The 23879-nt window shown below is 35.9% G+C and overlaps 1 protein-coding gene and 1 long non-coding RNA gene across 2 annotated transcripts; both read right to left on the bottom strand.

Moving 5' to 3' along the window:
• Positions 1-3514: 3514 nt before the first annotated feature.
• On the bottom strand, positions 3515-6786 carry LOC147510665 (uncharacterized). Its single transcript, XR_015216841.1, has 3 exons — positions 6491-6786; positions 6262-6367; positions 3515-3818 (listed from the first exon to the last, which is right to left on the bottom strand). It is a non-coding gene; the product is annotated as an uncharacterized LOC147510665 (long non-coding RNA).
• A 3550-nt stretch (positions 6787-10336) lies between these two features.
• LOC147510664 (protein SLENDER RICE1-LIKE 1-like) lies at positions 10337-12301 on the bottom strand. The gene has a single exon (XM_086602564.1). The coding sequence runs from the start codon at positions 12059-12061 to the stop codon at positions 10460-10462; it is 1602 nt and encodes a 533-aa protein (XP_086458690.1). The 5' UTR covers positions 12062-12301; the 3' UTR covers positions 10337-10459.
• Between the last annotated feature and the right edge of the window lie 11578 nt (positions 12302-23879).

Below are 23879 nucleotides of genomic sequence, written 5' to 3'. Positions count from 1 at the left end.
ATTGACTTTGCATGTATGGGGCAAAAATCAAGAACGTGACAACAACAATCATATTCCATCATACAAATGCACTGAAAACAATAAAATGTAGCTAACCCTCATAAAATGTAGCGGCTACAATCTACACATCATACAAATGCACCGGAAAACAATAAAATGTAGCTATTTCCTCATACAGAATATATATGGCATAAAGAAGATGTTTAACAATGTTTGAATAGAGAAGACTTGTTAGTCGGATATCGATATTTCCACACAAAGCTACCGGCCTCGTTCGTTTTGTCGAGGCATTTGTGTTCCATTCAATAGCCTGTAACAAATTGTTGGTGCAGATATTAAACACAAAATGTATGTATTACCATGGGTGTGCAGTTACAAGAAGAATATAGTGCATATTCCTTCTAAATCCAAGACCACAAAACATCACAGAGGAAAGCACATGCAAAATTGCACTTACATTCTGCAATTTCTCCTTCAGTTGTTCACGTTCTATTCTTTTTTTCTCCTTTTCAAGTTCTCGCTTATTTTTATCCAGTTCCTTGATAAGCACTTTTTCTTTCAACTTTGCTTCTTTGTCAGACCTAGAGGTAAACATGAAGAATAATATTAAATCAATTTTAAGTTAAACCAGAGTAACTGTGTGGATGGGGTAAGGCCAATGTAGTAACACACATTTCTGAGCCACTCTTCTGTAGCAAGTTTACCACCAACAGACGTATCTCTGCCTCATTCAACACTTTCCCTAGTTTCTCGGAGGCTTTCATCACATCGTGTTTGTGATCCGCATGGCTGTCCAGCACTTGCAATGCGGCTATCATTGCTGAAATGTGAACAGAAATAATAGTCAACTTTATCTTGAATCATATTTATAAAAGAAAAGCAGGGTGGTGGTGGTGGTGGTGCGTGGTGGGGACCGACTGCCAAGGTCCAGACCTTTCCATATTAAAATAATACAGTATTTCATCACCTAAAGTGTATAACACCAAGAAAATCCCCAAACACTTGACATTTTCTCACCACCAGAAAGAAAAACCGCTAAATTAGGCATCACATAAGGAAAATAATTAACTTTTTGATAAAATACATCACACACCTCCCTCCAAGAGGAACAGAGTGTCAAGGATATCCGGATTTGTGTTTGGAAACAAAAAGGCCTACCTGACCGTAGGCTTTTGATGGGCTCCTTCTTCCCATGTCGACGACCACGCTAGAAACCACCACGCATAACAGTGAAATTTGTCTGAAGTCCTTCTTTAGTTCTGTTCGATCTAACCGGAATTGGAAGCATAAAGCAAAAACCAGTACTGGAAAGAGTTCATGAAGAAAGGAGGGGAAGTTGAAAGAACTCAGTATTAATGGTAGTTAAGTGGGTATTAATAGTATTTAAGTGGGTATTAATGGCAAGGCAACACCGCGTACATGTCAATATAGGCGTGGATTTGGTTTTTGCCCTGAATTTACATAAAACTCCTTTGTCTGTGTGTTGTAATTGAAGGGTATAAATAGAAATAAAAAATTAAATGACGAAATAGTCCTTTTTAAAGACATTGAATAATATTTTTTTGTATTTAATTAGGGGTATTAGGTGGTAGAAAAAAGGCTGGTCTAATTTAAAAAGCCAGGTTAATTATGGTGTATTTTACTAATAGAGATACCATTAATAATGTCTTCATTTTGCATCCATTACTTTGCTTGCCTTTAATGAATTAGTTAACTTGTTTTAACCACTTCGTTTCCACTTATTGCCAACTATAAAATGAAGGAAAGTGTTATTCCGATCCACTAATCATGCTAGAACATTTTGAATTAAAACTCAGACAACAAAAACAAAGGCAAGATCGAAAGACGTAGTACTCACATAAGTGTCTAATTTAAGATTTCCAATATATGAACTCATAAAGTAGAATATTTCCAATTAGCAGAATCTATCCATACATGCATACAAAACAACATGAAATCAATAAGCCAAAAAAAAAAAAAAAAAAAAAAAAGAAAAAAATCTATCATTTCGCCAATAATTCCCAAAAAATATAGTGAGAATTATTTTTTACTAGTGATAGTTATTGTTGGAATTCAACGCAAGACATTTGGAACTTACAGAAAACTTAGTAAAATGCAAAATGAGTGATTGATTGGTAAAATGCAAAACTTAGTTAATGTTTCACTAGTATCAATGACAAAGCTATTGAATTCCCAATTACCTAAGTAGTAGGGGGGGGGGGGATATGCATACTCTTTGACAAACCAACTAAACTATAAGTTCAAAAAATTGATAGTACAAACCAATTGCAAGTACAATGATTCAAAAAAGCACTTACCACTCTAGCAAAGAGGGCAATTTAAAGCCCTTAGCGTGCAAAGGGATAAGCTAGTTACAATGACTAACCCAAAAAATTGCTGACATGGTACAAATAAAGATGAAAGAAATATTAGTAAATAAACAAACACAACGTAGTCTTAAGGGTGAGATATGAAAACAGATTATAAGCGAAGAATGGAACCTAGTATAGATGAGAGAACTACTGTTTATGAACCACTTCAATTAATTTGCACGTTGCCTTGAAGAATAGGAAGAACCCTCCAAACCAATCCTAAAGATTTATATCCACTAACATAGCAAGAGATGCTTCTCCTTCCTTGATAGAAATATTATAAACCTAATTTAAAATTTTGAGGTTATGCATCCAAATTCCATAGTAAAAAAAAGTCTAAGCACAACCACATTACCAAGTCAATGATTTTTTGAGTGGATAAATCAAAAGGTAACATAGCTGCCAAAATACTTTGACCAACATATTATATTGGCCATATGACTAACGCTTAGCATTATCCTAAATTCAGATTCAAGTTAAACAATACCTAGACAATACAAGGGGCATGCAGAGAAAACACGCAAAAATATATACAAGGGGCATCACCAATCACAAGCACATCAACACTTAAAAACATATATGTGACCTTCAATTCAACAAGAAAAATCTCTTAAAAGAGAACCAACAATGAAGCTCACAAAGTAATTACTAAAGTCCACCATTTTCGGACCACCGAGAGATCAAAACAAGATCCCCAAGGGTGAAAATTAGAAAAACTTAAAAATTTTCAGCAAGATTCTAATTTAGATAAAACTATTTACATTATTCATAATATATCAAGAGCTACCAAAGCATGTACTATAATTTTACTCATTCCATCACCAACTCAAATTCCACTCATTCTCTGACCAACGGATAACTCAAGTTCTATATTTTTTTCATAGTAGAGCCAAAAATTGTGTCTGTTTTCAAAATGTATAGCAAATTTTTTTTGTATATATATGTAAAAAGCTTGTCAAGTGCCTAGCGCAAGCATATGAAAGATTGCTTGGAATAAAAGCACAACAATTCATATTAGGATAGCAAGCAAAATATCTCTTACCATGGTGCAAAGTCATCGTAGTTCATTAATTTGCTTTGTTGGGCTGTAAGTTCCCACACTTTCAGAGTTAGATTCTCCCAGTAAAACCAATCCACATCTCAATTTTTACCACTAATACGTGTTACTCGGAATAAGATAACCAAAGATCAACAAGGTGGTCATTATATATCAACCAAACACTATGAGTGCATACACAAGAATATATAAATTTTACAATATGACCTCATTGTATCCTTAGCCAAAGGTTGAGTAGCCACAATAAGCAGCATGAACCAGTGAATTAGATGCACCTGCTTGAGTAGCCACTTGGTTTTGTTATCCTATTATCATATTCTAAGTTGGAATTAGAGGGTGGGTATGAAGTGTTCTTATGCAAAAAAACAAAGATGATTCCCTAGCCTTACCTGCAAAAAACAAAAATGATTTTAGGAATAAACTTAAGATAGACCTTTAATGCCTACTATTCAGGATATGCTAATTAATATGATTGTCAAAACTAGGGGTGACTTTGGATCGGATCGGATCGGATTAACCTTCTTCGGAATTTTTCCAAATTTTTTTCGGAACCTAATATGCTAGCCAAATCCGATCTAATTTTTTTTCGGATTCAAAATATATTTCCAATTTGAACTTTTTGAAATTTCGAATAACTTCGGAAATTTCGAACACTTGGTAAATTTTCAAAGATCTCTTTACTTTCAATTATTTTTGAATATCATACGCCAATGTTCATTGTAGGGAGAAAAACATGTCCACAACACCAATGCACCAACAACAATAATAATACACTTTGTTTTTCGAGAAAACTCATTTTCATTCAAACAAATTATCCAAGAAAAAACGAAAAAAAGAACTCCGCACCACCAATAGCAAGCATTGCATTACGTTTGAGGTGCGGGTATTTGTAATGTTTCAATCTTTTTTCGTGTGTAGAAATTAAAGCGTGAAGTGTCTGCATAAATAATGGATTATGGTCTTGGACTCTAAGTAGCTTTACATAATATTCTATCTATTGGAATTTGGCTTTTGGATTGGTCTGGAAGTCATTGTATGACTCAATGACATGTTTTTTCATATCATTGTTGTTATGGAAGACGGTGTAATGACAGTAGAGTGGTCCAATTCAAGTGGGGAAGTAGCGGCTAGGTTATGTTTTTGTTTTGTTTTTGGAAGTAAAAAATTAGAAAATGAATAAACGGTCGAGATCTAATCAAGTGGATAGTGAGAGAAGTATATATTTTCGGAATAAATTGGCAATAATATCGGAAATTTCGAATTTTCGGATCGGATTTTAGAATTATATCCAAATCCGATCCAATTTTTTTTCGGAATTTTCGGAAATCGGAAAATCGGCCCATGAAAACTACACCCAGAGCCAGACCAATTTCGGGTCGGATTTCGGAAAAATCGGAAATTCGGCAAAAAGAGACACCCCTAGTCAAAACATATTAAACGTGTAACCACACTATGCAATGAACCTAGTCTATTCTTGTCACGAGTGCATACAACCTCAAAAGCAATCTAACGACCACTCATAGTTCGGGATTTCGGAATTTTTGAAATTTTGATAAATCCAAAAACCGAAATTCAGTAAATTTCGACCCTATTACATTTGGAATTTCAAATTCTTTCGGAATTTCAATTATTTCGACACTATATTCGGAATTTCTGTTTTTTGAAAAACCAAAATTTCGAGCGGAATTCCGGAGTTTCGTTCGGAATCACGAACTATGTGCCACTAGAATGAAAGTACCACTAAAATGAGATGCAAAAAAGCTTATGCATTCAAACCAGAAATGCGCTGGTTTCAGACCAAAGTAACTGAATACCATCAATTGTACAAAAGTTCCGCCTTCAACAGTTGCAAGCATTAGGGGATGACTTTGGCGTGGTATCATAATAGAAGTCCCTTTCATCGAATACTTCAATATAAATAAATAAAAGGAAGTGAGACAGCATAAAACAAATATGTAAAAGGAGTCCGAATTTGTGGACAGACTTGTCCACAAACAACACATTCCCATTGGTTAAATCCATTTTTGGTCAGTTACACAGTGTTTTTGGGCATTAACACAGTTTTTTTGCGCAACCACTCCACCAATCAGCAACTGAGGTCCTGTGGACAGCAAACAGTTGCTTGTCCACAAATTTATTCTGTATGTAAAAGGGAGTCAGGCAGAGAGAGATTACCTATGCTATGCCAAGCTCAGGCTTGAATGGATTGCTTTTTTCGCAGTTGCATTTTTTCTATTTTGCACATATATGGTTTGAGTGAGTTTGACTGAGAACCACGGACCAAAATATCGCTGATATATCCGATATATATCATTATTTTGGTACACCGACATCGATATTTTTGACATATATCCACCGAATATAGAACTCCTTTTTTCCCGATATATATCGAAATTTCCGATATAAAATTTTATATCACCGATATAATCGATATATCCGATATTTACGATATATATCGGTTTACTTTTTGACTATTTTTTAATATATTTCCGATATTTCTGATATTTTAAATAGTTTGGACTGGTCACAAAAAAAATGGATATATCCGATATATATCGGTTTTTGAGTACACCGATATATTCATCGATATCGATATTTTGGGCCTTGTTAAGAACAACCATATTCTCAAAAACTCATTCGACGAACATGCATTGTTAGTAGTAAATATGCTACTATTAACTACTTAGTTGTTGTCAAAGCTAAAAACCATTTTAGCCAACCTCACGTACATAAAAGAAAAAAAATTATCTCTATGATTTTAACTTGAGTACAAAAAAAACATTCAAGGACCAAATGATTAAAAAGATATAAAAGCACAGAAAACATACTCACCAGTTACCAATCACCATATCCTCCATGAGACTAGCATAGCCCTTTCAGCACTACCAAGCTTATATAAAGTCATTACACACCTATATTGTTGGGGCTTGCTTAATTGCTACAAAATTATGATGAAAAGAGTGAATTCTTTGTAAGGCAACATAGTTGAGGGTCTGCCTAACCCTAGCTAGCTTATTTTTAAAAAAAATAAAAACATAGTTGAGAGAGAGATCTTTATTACCTATGTTATCCCGAACTCAAGCATACAAAGACCAATTCTTCACTTCACAAACATCGATGCTCCTGTTTCCATTCCTCCAACTCCAAAACAAGCAATCATATAGCCTGTCAATCATAGTTGTATGGGAATAAGTTCCAAATATACATCAAGGTGGATCATGCCCTCGTTAAAATCTCAAAGGTACACATTTTTAACAACTACCATTTACACATATAAAGAAGAAAGAAATCCAACATTATTCCTCAAGTACCTTCTTAGAATTTCACAGCCTTCAATATTTCAACCAATTCAATGCATAATCGTATAAAACTAAGAGCATAAGAAAGAACCAAGTTCAATTCATATGGTAGGACGGTTCACAAAAAAATAGCAAACATAGTTCAGGATAAGCAGCGTGTACTAAAATAAGTTTTAGCCAATAGATCACACTAGTGAATCAATTAGTTAAGAATGAGCTGAAACTAGCTTTAACCAATAGTTCACATTGTCATTGTATATTCATGTTTCTCCATCCCTTTCATTGAGCTATTAGTATTAGAATATTTTCACATAGAAACAAATCCTTTTTCATGGCGACCAAACTAGCAGTTCACCAATTTAAGAGAGAGAGAGATGGTGAAAAGGCACAAGAAGCAGCAATAAGGCAAATTCCAGAAACAAAAAAGTTCTTAAGGCTAAGGTTTACTATTTAGAAATCTTTTGAGTGATAACATGTTTCCCTAAGCAAATTGGATAGTCAATTACATGAGGTCACCAAATAAAATAATGCAATAAAGCAAAAAAAAAAAAAAAAAAAAAAAACTAGAGAATGCACCTGACATGGTATCTTACATGATTATCCTAAGTTTATGTGAATGGTGAGACTCCATTTGACTCTTACCAACAACACGGGAACGACAAAGGTGTTACTCAACTCACACTTATGTTAAATTCCTTACTCTCGATTCATGTTGAAATTAGCTTCGAGTAAGGGTTTGTCCCATGCCTAACATTAAAACACTTGTTCACAACTTTACTCTAATACTTCATAAGAGAACTTAAATGAGAGAAGGGTTTGATTTGATGTTTTTACACTACATTTGACTTTGATTTATCTAAACTTACAAATAATGTAATTTATCTTTTAACTACTTACAAGAGAATTGAGAGAGAAAGATGTGGAGAATTAACTCAACTCATGCAAGGATAACTACCATTTCTAAAGTCTTCATTACAAAAACTATAATCATTCTTGGGCTTGTGAACCCAAGAATGATTAGAGTTTGATCCCTAGTGGATTTAACTTATCTCTAAGAAAGCCTACTAGCATGAGGAGTTGATATGGTATTCCATCTCTAGAAGACCCTAACAAGTCATAGCTTGTTTTTAACATCAACTATTTTGGAGTTAATGTTGAAAACAAGCTTGTGAAAAACTAAGCAATGAAAGACTCCATTAATGGAGCTTCTCCTCACATGAGCATCATTAACCCTCCACAAGAGAGGGTTTTAGCTCATGATCCTAGGAGGGATGAACTAACAACAAGAAGAACAACAAAAGAGAAAATCATGTTGAGAGAGAAGAAGTTTTTATTTCTAGAATAGAGAAGACTCCATTAACAACTTACAAGTTTTCTAAACTAAAAACATGGAATGAATAATTTTGCTTTGCTTTTTACATTTATCTCATGGAATTGAATGATTACCTAACATGAGTATTCACTTCAATTCCCTTAAACAAATGGATAAGTGCTCCACTTTGTCTTCCACTTGCCTTTTTCTCCATCATTCTTATCTCCACTAATCTTGTCTCCAATTATGAACAAATAATGAAAATTTCACATCAATGATGGGGACCACATGCTTTGATCTATGGTGGGTCCATGTGGGTCCACATTGACTTTTACAATTTGACCTCTTCATGTAGAGCTCACCGCACTGATCGTTTTGACAGTTCCCATGCCGAATTCGGAGTCCAGAATCAGGAGATATGCTCTTCGAAAGTTCCACGACTTTTTTGCACCGTTGTCTTCATTTGAACCAGAAATGGTCAATGTTGAGTCCACGGATTTTAGTCTATGCTTTTTGAGATTTAAATGGGCAAAGCGAGAAGGCTTCACGTTCAAGCATTTTTTCATGCTAAAACGCAGGTTTGGCTACAAATTTATCGCCAACTGCCGAAACCTGCGAAATTATGAAAATACAATTAATTTACATTTATTAAACATATAATCAACCAATATGTAGTGTCTCTACGGCGATTATAATACAGTTTTGGGTGTTTATCAGTGCCCACAGCAAAACGGTGGGTTATGCTTATTTTGACGTTTCCAATCAAATATGGACTCGTCCATGTCTTTCTGACTTTGTTGCCCGCTTTTCCAGTTCATTGACATATGCATTGACAACCTGTACTGCACCATTTTCGGCCGTTTTGTCCTTGAGAGTCGCTCCCTGTTGTTATGTTAGCAAAGTTGGTGTAAACATATCAACGAGTCATTGTGGCATTGAGCCATCAACCTTGCACATATATTTTCTATTTTCTAAAAAATAAACGTTTATTTTGTTCGTGATATAGAAATTTTGGATTTTAATAATTTTTCGTTAACGTATATATTATAGGTAGAAGATCAATGTCAACACGGAAAATTAGCTTAATTTATGAAAACATTGAGTGTACGATCACGAGTCTGAATTAGCCTAATTTCTAAAAAAAAAAAATAGTATAATAACTAACAATCATAAGTTTGTTTTAACTTTTAAGTATCTAAATTCATATGCAAGTACTTAACGCCATGGTCCATGCCCCTTGCCACACCATGGGATGGGATAGGGATGTCCATCTTGCCTTAAAATTATCCGAAACCCGAAAAAAATAAAAATAAAAATAAAAAACACTGAATCTTATTTGAACCTAACAAAATCCGAACTGAAATACATAGGATAGGGTTTGGTCACATTCTCTAAACCTAGATTGACCTGAACGACATGATAATTTAGTCTTAAACCCATTAAAAGGGTTAAATAAAGCCTGAAAACAAAACTTTGACCGAAATCGAACTCCAAACCCGATTTCAATTGCCTAAGAAATTAACGAGTTAGAGAAATATTTAGATTATGATTTGATTTATGTTTACAATGATGATTTATTTAATGTATTGTATTAGATTATTGAAAGACTTATGTTGAGACTTTTCCAGTTCGTTCGGCAATTGCACGTGATCTAATGTGTGTTCCTATGTTTATAGTTCCTTTTGAGTCTATTTATTTTAAGAGTGGATGAAAAAATTATGACGGAGTACAATTACTTCCAAGTTCATTAGAAGCTTTTGTTTGTTTGAAAGATTGGTAGATAGCTAAAGAAGGAATACCAAACAATCAACCAGGAATGACAATATCAAATATGGTGAATGATTTCCATAATTTGATACTTTGAGACGTATATTTTTTATAATAATGGGCGAGGATGTCAAGCCTCTAGGCTTAAGAGACCTAGTTACACAAATACAAAATATATAAATAAATAAAATATATATACATATTTCAAATGGAGATTATTGTCCTCATTCATTTTTCATTTATAATGGGTTTTATTCTACCTGAACTCGAGTCCAATGGGTACCCGAAATATCAAAAGAAAATGCAAACATTTGGTTCTACATGAATATATAAATATATAATACAGTACATGTTTGAGGATTGGTAATTCTCTATTCAATTACAAATCACAAATGCATAAAACTATAATAGAAAGGCCATTCTTTAATTTTATGCACGGACTCCACAGAAGATAACTAGGAGGATTATCAGATTATGTTTCCATTTTTCAATAATTCATTAAGATCCACTAACACTAGAGATGGTTATATTTATTATTTTCAATAATTTCTTTAGATTAAAAAACGATGAACCCCCATAGAGGGTTCTCTATGAAATACCCACCTTAAATCGATCACCACATGGATGAAAAAAGAAAGAAGACAAAAAAGATTTACAAGATCGTGTTCTCTATTGTTGCCAGCGGCAAGCATCCAACATCTGGTAAGGCAGATGTTTGCCAAGCCGAAGCCGAAATAAGAGGCCGGCTATGCCAGCCGAGTGTCAAACACCCATCCTTCTCTTCCACACAATATCCTTCAGCGGAAAACAAAGTCAATAACATGCTTGCTTGCTTGAATGCATTTGACCCAAGATGTAATGAACTGAACCCAGCTCCATTAAGCCGTTCCGTCCATTTCACCAATGGTTCATGCCGCTCCACCCGACTCAGTCCTTCACAACATACCACATTGCATATCTCTTTTTGTATGTACATTTCCGCTACAGATTTTTCTGGCTGAAGAGTGCAAGCTTCAAGCGAATCGAACATAGTAGAATAATAAAATAAGGCCTCCGTAAATCGATCAACAAATAGGGGTTGATTGTGATTTGATTCTTGCTCAACAACAGTAACGATTTTCGGGTTTAAACTCTTAATCCATGACAAAACCGTATCTATAGGGGACCCACGGGTTGGATCCGATCCAAGAAGCCGATGAAGCTGCATTATCGAATTAACAGCTACAGCTTCTCTTGGATTAACTTGTAGCATCCACGGCTTAACATCGTCAAGCCGTGAAGCTGCTACACCACGAAAGGCAAACCGGACATTAACCGACCACGCCAACTCGGCTAGTTTTAATCCAATTTCGCGAAGCGAGTCGCGTCCATCCGGTGATGGTGGGCCGATTCCTGTTAATCGTAGGAACGGAGGCCCACCAGGCCGAAGTGCCAGAGCTTGAATCAAAGCCGGCCATTGCAGTCCATGCATCAGGTTAAAATCGATTACATGGACACAATCATGACCATCAAAAGCCTCTAAAATTGCTTGATTTGCAGTGAAGTGTGCAAATTTTAGATACGGACACGCTTCATAAAAATGATGGTACAAAATTTCATTCTCCACAGAAGAGCCGGCGCAAGCATTTTGTGGCGAAAACAGCCGGCGGCTCAGTGCATCGATGAAATAACCAGCCACCTTACCAATACCACTAACCGTATTTACACGTGTCAACAAACTCTGCATCTCTTCAATCAACGATCCCGCAAATGAAGCATCGCCACGTTGGACAGATTCAGCACACCCCATCAATAAATGCACTAACCTGATACCGGAATCTTCTTCAATTGTAGCTACAACCGTTAACTGCTGCTGTTGTTGTGGGTGTAACAACTGACAGTGTTGTACATTTTCATTACTCCACGTGTCGGCCTGCAAAGGTGGTACCACTACTGGGTTGATGTAGTTTGTAGGATCACTAAATTCGGGTTGGTTATGGAACTCAGAAAGCATAGAATCAACCCAAGAAGCGATGTCGGACGGGTTGTAGTGTACGGCTTCCGTTGCTAGTTGTGAAAATTCGTCTGGCGCGTTAACCATCACAGTTTCTAAACGCTCTAGACGTTGCGCTACTTGTCGAAGATCTTGTGACCTGACTTTGTACCCGGCCCCAGCGAGTAGTCCATCGATTTCAGATGGTTTATTTCCAGCACATGAAGAGGAACTACTACTGCTGCAGCCTTGGGGAGAGATGACTGAGCTATATGGTGCCATGTTTAATGCTCTAGTCTTTTTTCTTTTCTTTTTGTGGTTAAGAGGATTGAGATGGGTTGTGTTGCTTTCCGGTGTTCATGCCTGGAAGGAAAGATAGGAGAGGAAGAGTGAGTGAGTGAGGAAATGAGGAGTGAAAGAAAGGGGCGGTGGGCTTTTGTTATTTTTCTTGAGAGAGAGTGACGTGTGGTAGAGGGGTGACAACTGACAAGTATGAGGAAAATATGGGTCCTCAAAATATTTTGAGCGACTCTCCTGGCCTGCTTCTGTACGAGCTTATTAACCACGATCTTTTGCTTTAATTGAACCTGTTTCTATAAGTCCTCTGGCCCCAGACACCTGCACTGGAAAAAGGTTTGCTTGCTGGAAATGCACTTGTGACTTTGTGGTGAGTTGCGAATCAAAATCCGCTCACACCTTGCTAAAAAGAATAGTTTTTATCTTGATCGAGATACGTAATATCTATATCTCATGGCCCAAAGGTGTTGTTTTTACTTTTTAGTGAAGTTACAGTATGTATGCAACTCCACAATTGCTTGTCTGAAAATGCTCTAAGAAAGTTAGATGTCACTCAACTTAATACTTTTCAGATGATGTAGAGGGCCTGGGCCATGCCAATTTAGATAAAAGTTTTGATATATCCCAATTTTAGTTGCAAATTAGGACTCGCTACCTATACATTTAGAATTGACATTAAGATTATATAATTGTAGTGTAGAAAATGACAAGTATTATTTAATTTCTGAGGTTATTTTCAACATTAATCTGAAATGAAATTTCTCATATTAGGTCTGTTGTATTTTGAATAAAGAATGAGGTTTTTGGTGACTTGTTCACTTCTTTTGAAGTTGATCTTTTTTATTTTATTTTTCATAAGGGTAGTTGATTTTTTATATGATTTTAATACCATAGTTTTGTTGGAGTTATCACTCACATGAGGAGAAAAAAAAAAGTTCACTGTGGGTGGAGAAGTCTGAACGCGTACGTGCTCATATTAGTCTTGCTCAAGGCGCGACCCGTGCCCATGCGTGGACAACCTCCAGTGTTTTTAGGGCGCGCGCGCTCGACTTTGGCCTTGCTCAAGGCGCACCCGCACCCATGCCTTTTTTCGTCAGAATTTCTATTTTTGCGAAACCACGAGTTTGCAATATAAGGTTTGGGTTTTTGGCAAAACCTAACACATGCTGAGACACAAAAATACACAACACACAGAGAGGAAACTCAATCTTGAAAGCAATCAAGATTGAGAGAGAACCTTTATAGAGAAACAACCCTCACTACTAAAAAAAGGGTTTATAAGCTCAGCTAAAAAGTGAGATGTTAGAGTATTTACCTCGGTCTTCTAAGAAAAAACAACCGAGGTAAAATCCACTGAGATAATAGAGTTCTATAAAACCGAGATAATAAACTACTAAATTATCTCAGAAGTCTGACATCTTATCTAAATATATTATCTCGATTTTCTAAATAAAACCGATATTATATAGAATAAAATCGAGATAAATTGTTGATTGAAACCAATTAGTAAAGAAGAAAACTGAGATATTTTTTTTTTTGAAACCGAGATAATATTAAAAAATAACAATGATAAATTCTTTTGGAAAGGGAGATTATTGGACAACCTTTTATCTCACCCTTTGTCATTTTTTGTATTGGTATTGCTCATGACAATTAACCAGCAAATAAAAACATGTCCCAAACCACCACATATATTCCTTTTCATATTCATAAACATCAACACCAATTAACAAAAACAACCTAACATAAGTAAATTCTTTAAAGAACTTATTTCATTAAGATAAGAAAGAACAATGTCAAACATGATCTTAACTTTCAATGAGTACTAGTGATCAATCATTTATTTATAGAAACTCAAATATTGTATCAACTACTATTCTTCGAACTATAATAAGACATTTTTTTAACCTTTCTCTATATATTCAAGAACTGAGACAGATGATTTCTACTGAATTTCCTCCTTACAGATGGTTCCTCGCCAATTTCCTACTCAAATTTTTTTTGAGAATCCAAAGACCTATTCACATCGGTCGTCAGCTGTGAAAAATTATAGGCTCCAGGACTCCCTTCGTCAATTTTAGTAAGTGGAGACGAATATCCAAGATGGTCTTGATCCATAAGAGAAACATCATTTCTAACAAACTCATCTTGTGCTAACTTCTGAAAGAATGACCAATGTTTAGGATCATGGTTTTCCATGTTCATGCTCAATCCAGTTCCGTCACTATACAGTGTACTTATGCTAGAGGAGTCTTCAATCAATCTTTCCTTTGAAAATATATCTGACAGGAAATACCGAGGGAATCGGTCATTGATGTTAATAAGAATATCTCCACGCTCTGGAGCGGAATGCTTGGCAACAGAGGACTCAACTTGAAGTGCATCTTTAGTGGAGGCCCCTACTTGAACAAAATTATTTGATTGCTCAAGGACATCATTACTATGTGTGTCACTAGAAGCTATCTCACCCCAATGAAGCTCTGGTAGGATAGATGCAGGGTCCTCATAATGCTTAGAAATTACTTCTAAGCAATAGAACCACACAATAAGAGAGAATATAAACAAAAGGAGAAGGGCAAAAAAAAGGAAGGGTTGAACAAGTATAAAAATGTTGCAGCAGTGACCTTACCAGAAACTTTGCCAAACGGTGTCCCTTTACTTACAGAATCTCTAACTTTCTTAAACCACTCGACCTAAGAGTGGAAAACGTTGTTAATAAATATATGCTTTTGTGCATTTAAAATAAATATAATAGAGAAAGAAATTGCATAAATGACTCCCTACATTACCTCCAGTGAATGGGTAGGTAGGTAGGTGGGGGGCGGGGGGGATTACGATGTTCTAGATTAAATGTTTTTTTGTCAAGTCATAAGCATTATTCCATAAGCAAAAAAGGAAATCTAAGAGGGACCTTACCGCAAGTAGCAACATCCATCTCTTTTGCCAGGCCAAAGCTAACAAACATAGCCTGTAAAACTACTAGTAATTGATCAATTATTCCCAAAGAAAATAAAAATCTCAAGAAACTCACTGAAAGAAGATATTACCTTACCATGACCTATATGAAGGTATCCATTCGGTTCTAGGGGGAAACGAGAAAAAAACTCTGCCTCATATTGCTTATCAAGCATTTCCTTTGTATTACATACCCTTAGCACAGGGCGGTCGCTGAAATACTATGCAAACAATAATAGTCACAAATACTATGCAATAACAGGTTCTTAGTGTGTCACCTTAACCGTCTTTGTATTAGCCTAAGGAATTATTTTTCGCACTTAAGCAAACAACTCACCCTCCGTACGATACCTCGATTCTAGGATAGTGCTCTTTTTCTCTTCAACAACTTTACCCACCATCTATTCAATTTCCTCTCTTGTAACCTCCACTCCTGCATGCATTCAAACCCCAAATGTTCAAACTGCAAGTAAGTAGACACTACACGAAAAACCCACATATCACAAACACCCAATGCTTACCAACACCACAAGCTTCTTCAAACGCTTTCACGTCCTTGCACACTTTGGCATCTACTTTCTTGCAAAATCCCACCCCCACCCCCACACACACACACAAATGATTCTATTGTTTTATTATTTACTTGTTCACCATATTCTTTCATTATCCTATTAACTAGTCAAAATGCGTAAAATATCAACACATAGTTAACCTTGTTCAACTCTCCAATAATCATACCAATCACCAATGAATAACTAGCAGTCAATTATCATAGACCCAAAATTTAGAATAACAATTGCTTCAATCATACAATTATAATAATCATATATGACACAAAATAATATAAATCTAAAAAAGTAATAAAACAAACATACCCTCAAATGACAAGGGGACTCCGTTGTCCCTTGACAGAGCGTCATGCCAAAATGACAAGGTATCACCGTGTAAGGAAAATGTCTTTGTGGTGCTTGAATGAGCTTTTGGGTTACTAGTTATGTCTAAGAGACTATAAACCATCTGTGCTAGTTCTTCTTTGACCATCTCACGCCTCTGTGACTAAATAATGCTTCAAAAGGTGGCAACTATGAACAATCGAACCTTTAACCCAAAGGTCTCTTACCTGGGTTATTAGTGATGTCTAAGAGACTAAATCAGGCTTGACCATGGCAAATGTAAAACAAATTTGATATGAAGAAACTCAATGTGTTACATTCTAGAGGAAAAGGAAGCGTACTTTACAAATCTTTTCTTTTGCCTAGTACTTAATGGCCTGATAGACTCAAAACATCCCTCTGCCATGGTTTCTTCAGTCCAGAAAAAAACAATAATAACAACAAATTACTCAAAAGGTTCCACAACTATTAGTGGAGAAAAGTAGTATTTACATACCACTCTAGCTGCACTCGTAGTGATTGAAAGCCCGCCAAAGAAGAAGGAAGCCCAAATAACAAAGAGCAAACTGATTGCTCCAGTGGAATTATTATATCTTCTGTGGAATGCATCATAGAGAATCTGAGCTGGGTACAAATGCTCCAAATTGTCTCATTTGTTAACATCATACAAGTAGCTCTAAGAATTACAAATCTATGTTAAACAAAATGAGTTCAGTAGGTAACTATAACTGTAAAAACAGTTTATAAACAATACCTGCATGCTAAAAGTAAGGGCTAAGATATATGCCCATCCAAATAACGAGATGATCCGTATACTAGAAAGAATTGCTATTGTACCATTCTTGTCAGCTCCTTTTGTTTCCTCCTTTAAATGTGCTGCATCATCATATCCATACAATGAGTACTGACTAACAAGAACATATAGAATGACTGCATGTGTTTTGCTTGTGATCCCAATGGACACCGGAGTCGCCTCAAAATGAGTGAACACATAGGATGCAGATTGTGTAGTCAACAACACCAGGGGTAGCATTATTACTATAACCACACCCCCAACTAGCTACAAAATAAGCATTTCAATATAAGACAGTCGTCAAATATCTAAAGAAATAATGCTTAACAGCAAGATGTCAGAGATAAGAATCGACTTTAGATTCATGTAAACTTTTATTTTTCAAGATATACAGAAACTAGGTATACACTGATGCTCATGGAATCAATGAAAATGATGCATATATATCATCCCAGCTTAAACATAAGGACTCCAAGGCCTTGCGATCAGTGCACACTGAACCACACACAGTAGTAGAAGTATCAATCAGTTGATGCAACAAATTATTAATGACAGGCTCTTCCTTGATCCATTCACCCATTAAATTCTCTATTGCAACAACCATCCAAGATAAAAGACGATCATTTACATCTATAGGATGATATGACCTAGTAAATGGGCCTTGCCTCAACCTAACAGTACAACCTTGTAAGCAACATAAGGGTATTCACATCTTCATCTTAAAACAAAAGAAAACAAACAATTAATTTACAGAGAGCAAAACCATCCGAATCTGAGAAAAGGTAAGCATAAAACCGAATATTAAACCACCAAAACGGAGAGCCAAACCATATGAACTGCAAGACGCAAACCCGACCTAAATTGTAGTATCGGTCGAGACAAACAACGATGGTAATTAGACAATGAACAAATTAATTTACGAAATGGGTAGTGGAAATCGTTTCTGAGTTGGTGCGAGGTGAAGAGAGGGCAATATACACGAAGAGATAGTGGGAGGCGAGATAGTTGGGATTAGAATGACAGTTTCCATTGTGAGTTCGTGCCAGTCATGAAAGAGTACTGTAGAGCGGGACTTCAATTTTTTTGGAACTTCAATTTTTTTTTTTTTTGGATTTTTGTTTTCTTTGCCAAATTTATTATGAGATATTTGGTATAATAGCAATTATATCATTTGAGTGCCGAGATATTTGGTTTAATATCAATTATATCAGTTCAGTGTGAGATAAATTAAATTTCCTATTATATCAGTTCCACAATGGTGAGATAAATTAAATTTCCTATTATATCAGTTCTATACCACAATGGTAAAATCCATATATTTTATCTCGGTTAAGTAAGAGGTGAGATAACAGATTTATACTCAGAGTTAGTACCCAAGTTATGGGACATATTATCTCATTTACAGGACAAATTATCTCTCTTATCAGCAGAACCGAGATAAGACTAATTTTAGAACCGAGATAAAAACCCTTCTTTTTAGTAGTGCCTGTAAAGAGAGAGGAGTGTTCTAGTAAGGTGAGAGACTGAAAGGAGTGATTGTAATCTTTCTTCCCACTTTATAAAAGGATTAGCTCTTGTGGAAGTAGGCATCATTGGCCGAACCATGGTATATCTTTGTGTTATGGTATGCTTTTACTGCTTTATATTATTATCTGTTGTTAATAGTTGTTCAGCGAGTTGGACATGTTAGTTTGGTTGTAGGAAATATTTAGATTGTTGTCTGAAGTTGTATTGATCATAGTACAAATTATCTGTGTAGTGGGGAATCGATTGATATCATGTTAAACCCCAACAAGTGGTATCAGAGCCAAATTAGATTAGCCTAGGGTGTTATCTAAATCTTGGTCGGAAGGTGTTTGACAAAACTCCTAAGAGAAGATTTGAGTTTAAATAACTTATAGAGATGGACAATTCCGTGAACACTCGCATGACAAGTTTGAATAGGAAGAACTATACCATTTGGAAAGCCAAGATGGAAGACTTACTTTATTGCAAGGACTTAGCATAACCTATTGAGAATGGAGGAGAAAGACCGGAATTGGTTGCTGCGGCTGAGTGGAGCAAGCTTGACAGAAAAGCAATTGGGTACATTCGATAGTAGATTGATGATAGTGTCTTTCACCATATATGGCAAGAGACTACAGCTTTTGTCTTGTGGAAGAAACTCGAAAACCTCTATGAGAGGAAGTCGGGCGGAAACAAAGTGATGCTCGTTAAGAAGTTTGCCAACACGAAGTACCAAGAAGGTTCTTCAATGTCTGAGCATCTTAACGAAGTATATAATACCATCAATCAGATGCATTTGATGAAGATTAATTTGGGAGACGAAGTTGAGGTTTTGTTTCTATTAGGCTCTCTACTCGAAACTTGGGAGATATTAGCAGTCTCTCTACACGGATCCGCCAAGGATGGAATCATTTCCATGGAGATGGCTACCGCGTCTTTGTTGAATGATGAGACTAGAAGGAGTTCAAAAAGCAGCTCCTCTCACTCAGAGATTCTTGTTATAGAGAAACATGCACTACAAGAAAATGGGCCTTTAGCCACGGATGACCCGGAACATTTGCCACGGCTCTAAGCTGTAGAATCATTTCCTACGGTTGGTACCTGTCGGTATATTTATAATAGTTGTAGAATGATGTGACACTATTTGGCTACCTTTCTCCACAGTCATAGCTGTTGGTATTCCCACGGTTTGGACCGTCGGATCTGATCTTGATGGTACGTGAAAGGCGCGGATTTTAACCCACGACAATAATTCGACGGGATAGCCGGAAAATTGGTCCAAAAGTTTGGGCGCGGTGCTCCAAAATTTCCCTCTCCCAGAAAAATCAGATAAGGAAAAAAATAATAAAGAGAAACTACTCTAACAAACCTCTTCCACCGCCTATCTCACCATCTCTCTTATCGGCTTCTCTAATAATTCGTCCACTAGCACCACCACCACTTTTCTAATAGCTCGTCACCATCACCTCTCTCTCAATCTTTCTCTCTCTCATCAAAGATAATGTTTAAAGTTTTATTTTTTAAGTTTTTGTTTTATTAAAGGTTGGTTCTTTTTTTTGTTTTGGATGGAAATTCAGTAAAAGGTGTTCGTTTTTTTTGTTGTTTCAAAATTCTCGGCAACTCAAAAGACGTCTGCGTAGCCACTGAACTCTTGGTCTTCGTTGACTTCGATCATCTTCATCGCCAAACTATCGGTAATTAAAATCAAATTCACTCTCCAGCCCCTTTCTGTGAAATTTAATAATTTTGCTTCCAAGCTAGTAACAAAATGTAGATTCCAACTAGGATTCTTTTATACTGTAACTTTGTAGAGTTATTTTGCTATGTATTGCTCACCTTAGCGCCTTAAGAGGTAATGAAGACTGGCCAAGAGTGGTCGACCTTGTCTGGAACTTAGGATATTGGTTCCATCCATATACTATCTTTACTATTTCTCCCCTCCATTTATTAAATAATATTGTATAGATAACAAGAAGAAACTAAAAGTTTAAAGTAGGCTTCAACTTTTAAGTGTTAGTGTGTTACAAATGGTGCTCATGTGAGAGCTTAAACCCGGTCAATAGTTTGGTTTCACTTGAAGAATTGGTATGGCTAATCTTTAACATGTGACAATTTTTAATTTTTAATACTCCCTGAAGGTTTTGACAAAGTGTTTGTTGATAGTTATGCTTTAGTATTATAAAATATTTAAGGAGGATGCCATTTCCAAAACACAACAAACTATTATTAGAACTTTAAATATCATTAATTTTCTATCTCAACTTTAAATAGGATTTTCCATCGCCAAACTATCAACAAGTTAATATTCACCAAACCAAATTATTAGAACGATAAGATTTTTCTTAATGGGTGTGATTGTTTGTCTGTAACGTTATTCAAGTGAAATTGAGCTAGAATAGGGTATTATTTTGAAGTAGAATAGGTTGTTTTTTAGGTTTTTTGGTAGGTGTTTATGCTACAATTTCCTTATCGAAGAGATGCAATTATAAAAGATTGTTTTTTGAGTAGTTTTAAAATGGTTTCGTTGTTTTTCATCTTCTAATTGCTCTGTTGCTTCTTTCTCTTTGGTTTTAACCTATTGTCCTTTAATTTTATTATTTTTCTATTTTGGAAAAATCAATTTTTAATAGTTGTATATGCTTTACAAAACATTATTTGCTGGGTTTGAGGGGATGGGTTTCACTATGAATTCAATTGGAGGTTTAATTTGTGTGTTTTCGAAATTGGGAGCATCGACAATATTTCTATTGTGTTTGTATTGTCGTCATTAGTGAATTTGTATGTGCCAAAACACAAATTTTTCTTGGTTTGCCACTTACTTTTTTGGTTTGAACTTTGAACTGTATAGTCATAATATATAACTATTAAAATACATATTCTTTGTTGCTTTGAAATATATTGCTAAAAACATATTTATTTGTTACGCTTTTTTCAGCTCAAGAAGGTGACGCCTCAGTGCTCATAGGGTTCTCTTATAGGTGTTTTACTTACTATGGAGGTGAGTTGCCAAATTATTAAATATATTTTGTTATTGGTTGTATGTGTGAATAAAACAACTATGTAAAATAGATTTATTTCATTTCAATATAGCTCATTTGGATATGCTCTCTTAATATATATTTGTTTTCAATCAATGTGACCTCCCTAGATGGTTGAGTTTTACTTTTCTTAGTTGGAGTATATATATTGCACATATATTCCTTTTAAAAAAATGGATTTACTTTGATCTTTAATTTGTTTTGTTATTGTCTCCTTTGCTTTATCATTTACAAATATTTTTCTTTTTCATTATAATTATTGCTTAGGTTTTAAATATAGATTTATGTCCAGTAAAATAATTCATGTTTAGAGATTTTGTTAATTTGGTTAGACATTTTTGCTTGAGATGAGGGCTTGGGATAGGTGTATTCATGAATGGATCATGCTATTTATCTTGTATATAGTTTGAACTTATGTGATTCTTGTTTATTTGTAGATACGTCATGGATGGTTTTTCTCCGAATGATAGAAGTAGTTGGGTGAATTTAGACTACCATGACACCTGCTTTATAAACGGAGTAAACTATTTTATGGACTTTGTGGTAAAAAAACTACCGTAACAAGCTCTTCATGCTGTGTTCTTGTCGTGTGTGTAAAAATGGAGGGAAAGCAAAAACCTACGAACTCGTGAGGTATCACATCTATAAAAACCGATTCGACCCAACATATTTAAACTTGATATTTTATGGTGAAGAAAGACATGATCCGAATGTGGAGTCCCATGGGAACTCTAATCTGCATGAGATGAATATAAATGATGCATTTACTATCGTGGTTGAAGAATTTGGTGGTGAAGAGTTAGATTGATTTCTTGGAGGTCTCAGAGTTGATAATGGAGAGGCACCGGGCATTGATGATGCTGAATCGATATTGTCAGATAAGAATTTTGAAGAGGCCATGAGTGCTTTGTACCCTGGTTGCAAGAATTTCACTGTCTTAAGGTTTGTCATAAAACTGTTTAGAATCAAAGTTACACGTGGGTGGTCTGACATAAGTTTTACCGAGTTACTTCAGTTATTTAAGGTAGCATTACCGGTAGATAATAAAGTTCCGAAAGACACGTATCGATCTGAAAAATTAGTTAAGGAGTTGGGGCTAACTTATGAGAAGATTGATGCATGCCCAAATGATTGTATTTTATATTGGGGGAAGAAAAATGAATTGTTGCAAGAATGTCCTACTTGTAAGGTGTCGAGATATAAAATTGCAACAATTGAGGAGAGAAAAAACCGTGTAAGACTACCTCCGCGGCGCGGCCAGCGTACTTTCCAATTGGAGATAGGTTGAAGAGAATGTACAGTGTCGGTTGGGTAGCCAAAGCTATGTGTTGGCATTCCACAAATAGATTGGGGGATGGTGAGTTGGGTCACTCAGTTGATTCATCATCTTGGAAACACATTGATAGGACATACCCAAGCTTTTCTTCCGAGCCACGTAATGTTCGATTGGGCCTTGCCACTGATGGGTTCAACCCCTTTGGAATGCAAAGCACATTGTATAGTTCTTGGCCAGTGATGTGTGTCACATATAACCTCCCTCCCTGGCTATGTATGAAACCGCAATTCACTATGCTAGCATTGCTCATTGAGGGACGACGACAACCTGGGAATGATATAGATATTTATTTACAATCGTTGGTCCATGAATTGCAATCCTTGTGGGATAAAGGAGTGCTAGTCAAAGATGCTAATAGGGGTGATGTGTTCAATATGCGTGCAGTTCTCTTATGGACAATTCACGACTTCCCAGCTTTTGGGAACATCTCTAGATATAGGACTAAGGGGAGATATGCTTGTCCCCCCTGTGGTCTAAATACATCTACTGTGAGACTTGTTCATAGGAGAAAAAATGTTTACCTTGGTCATAGACGATTTTTGCCGCAATTAGATCCAAATAGACTTGATGTGAGAGAATCTACTTTCAACAAGGAAGAAGAGCTTAGGTTACAACCCCTGCGTTTGTCTGGGGAGAAGGTTAAAGAGTTAACTCAGAATCTTAAAGTGAAATGGGGAAAGTGCAAGAAAAGGAAACGGGGAGGTGGTGACTCCGAGGATGAGGAAGATGTGGATGGGGAAGATGTGGACAGTGATTCTAGTTTTCTGAAGCAGTCAATATTTTCTAAACTTCTTCCATATTGGGAAGAACTCTCCGTTCCTCATAACATTGATGTGATGCACACTGAGAAGAACGTATGTGAAATTCCTATTGCTTTGATGTTGGACACGAAAAAAACCAAAGATGATATTAATGCACTCAAAGACTTGAAACTTTTGGGGATAAAGAAGAAGTATTGGGTGACAGACAATAATCGTAAAAAGCGTGGAGTGTTCTATCTTACACCTGCTGAGAAGTCTTTGTTTTTTACCACCTTAAGAAACATGCGTGTACCTGTTGGTTTTAGTAGCAATTGGAGGATTATCGTCAAGGAGGGGTCCATGGAACTCAAAGGGATGAAGTCTCATGACTATCACATTCTAATACAACATTTGCTTCCTGTATTGATCCAGCACGCATATAAAGATCGGAAGGAGGCTCAGGCAGTTATATTGAGTTTTTGTACTTTTTTTCTTGCTCTATGCTCAAGGAGAATTGAAGTTGATGCGTTGGTTATACTTGA

The sequence above is a fragment of the Coptis chinensis genome, chromosome 3, assembly GCF_015680905.1.
Source record: "Coptis chinensis isolate HL-2020 chromosome 3, ASM1568090v1, whole genome shotgun sequence".
Taxonomy (NCBI): Eukaryota; Viridiplantae; Streptophyta; class Magnoliopsida; order Ranunculales; family Ranunculaceae; genus Coptis; species Coptis chinensis.
The sequence above is the reverse complement of the archived record's forward strand: the minus strand, read 5'-3'. Positions and strand labels throughout refer to the sequence as shown.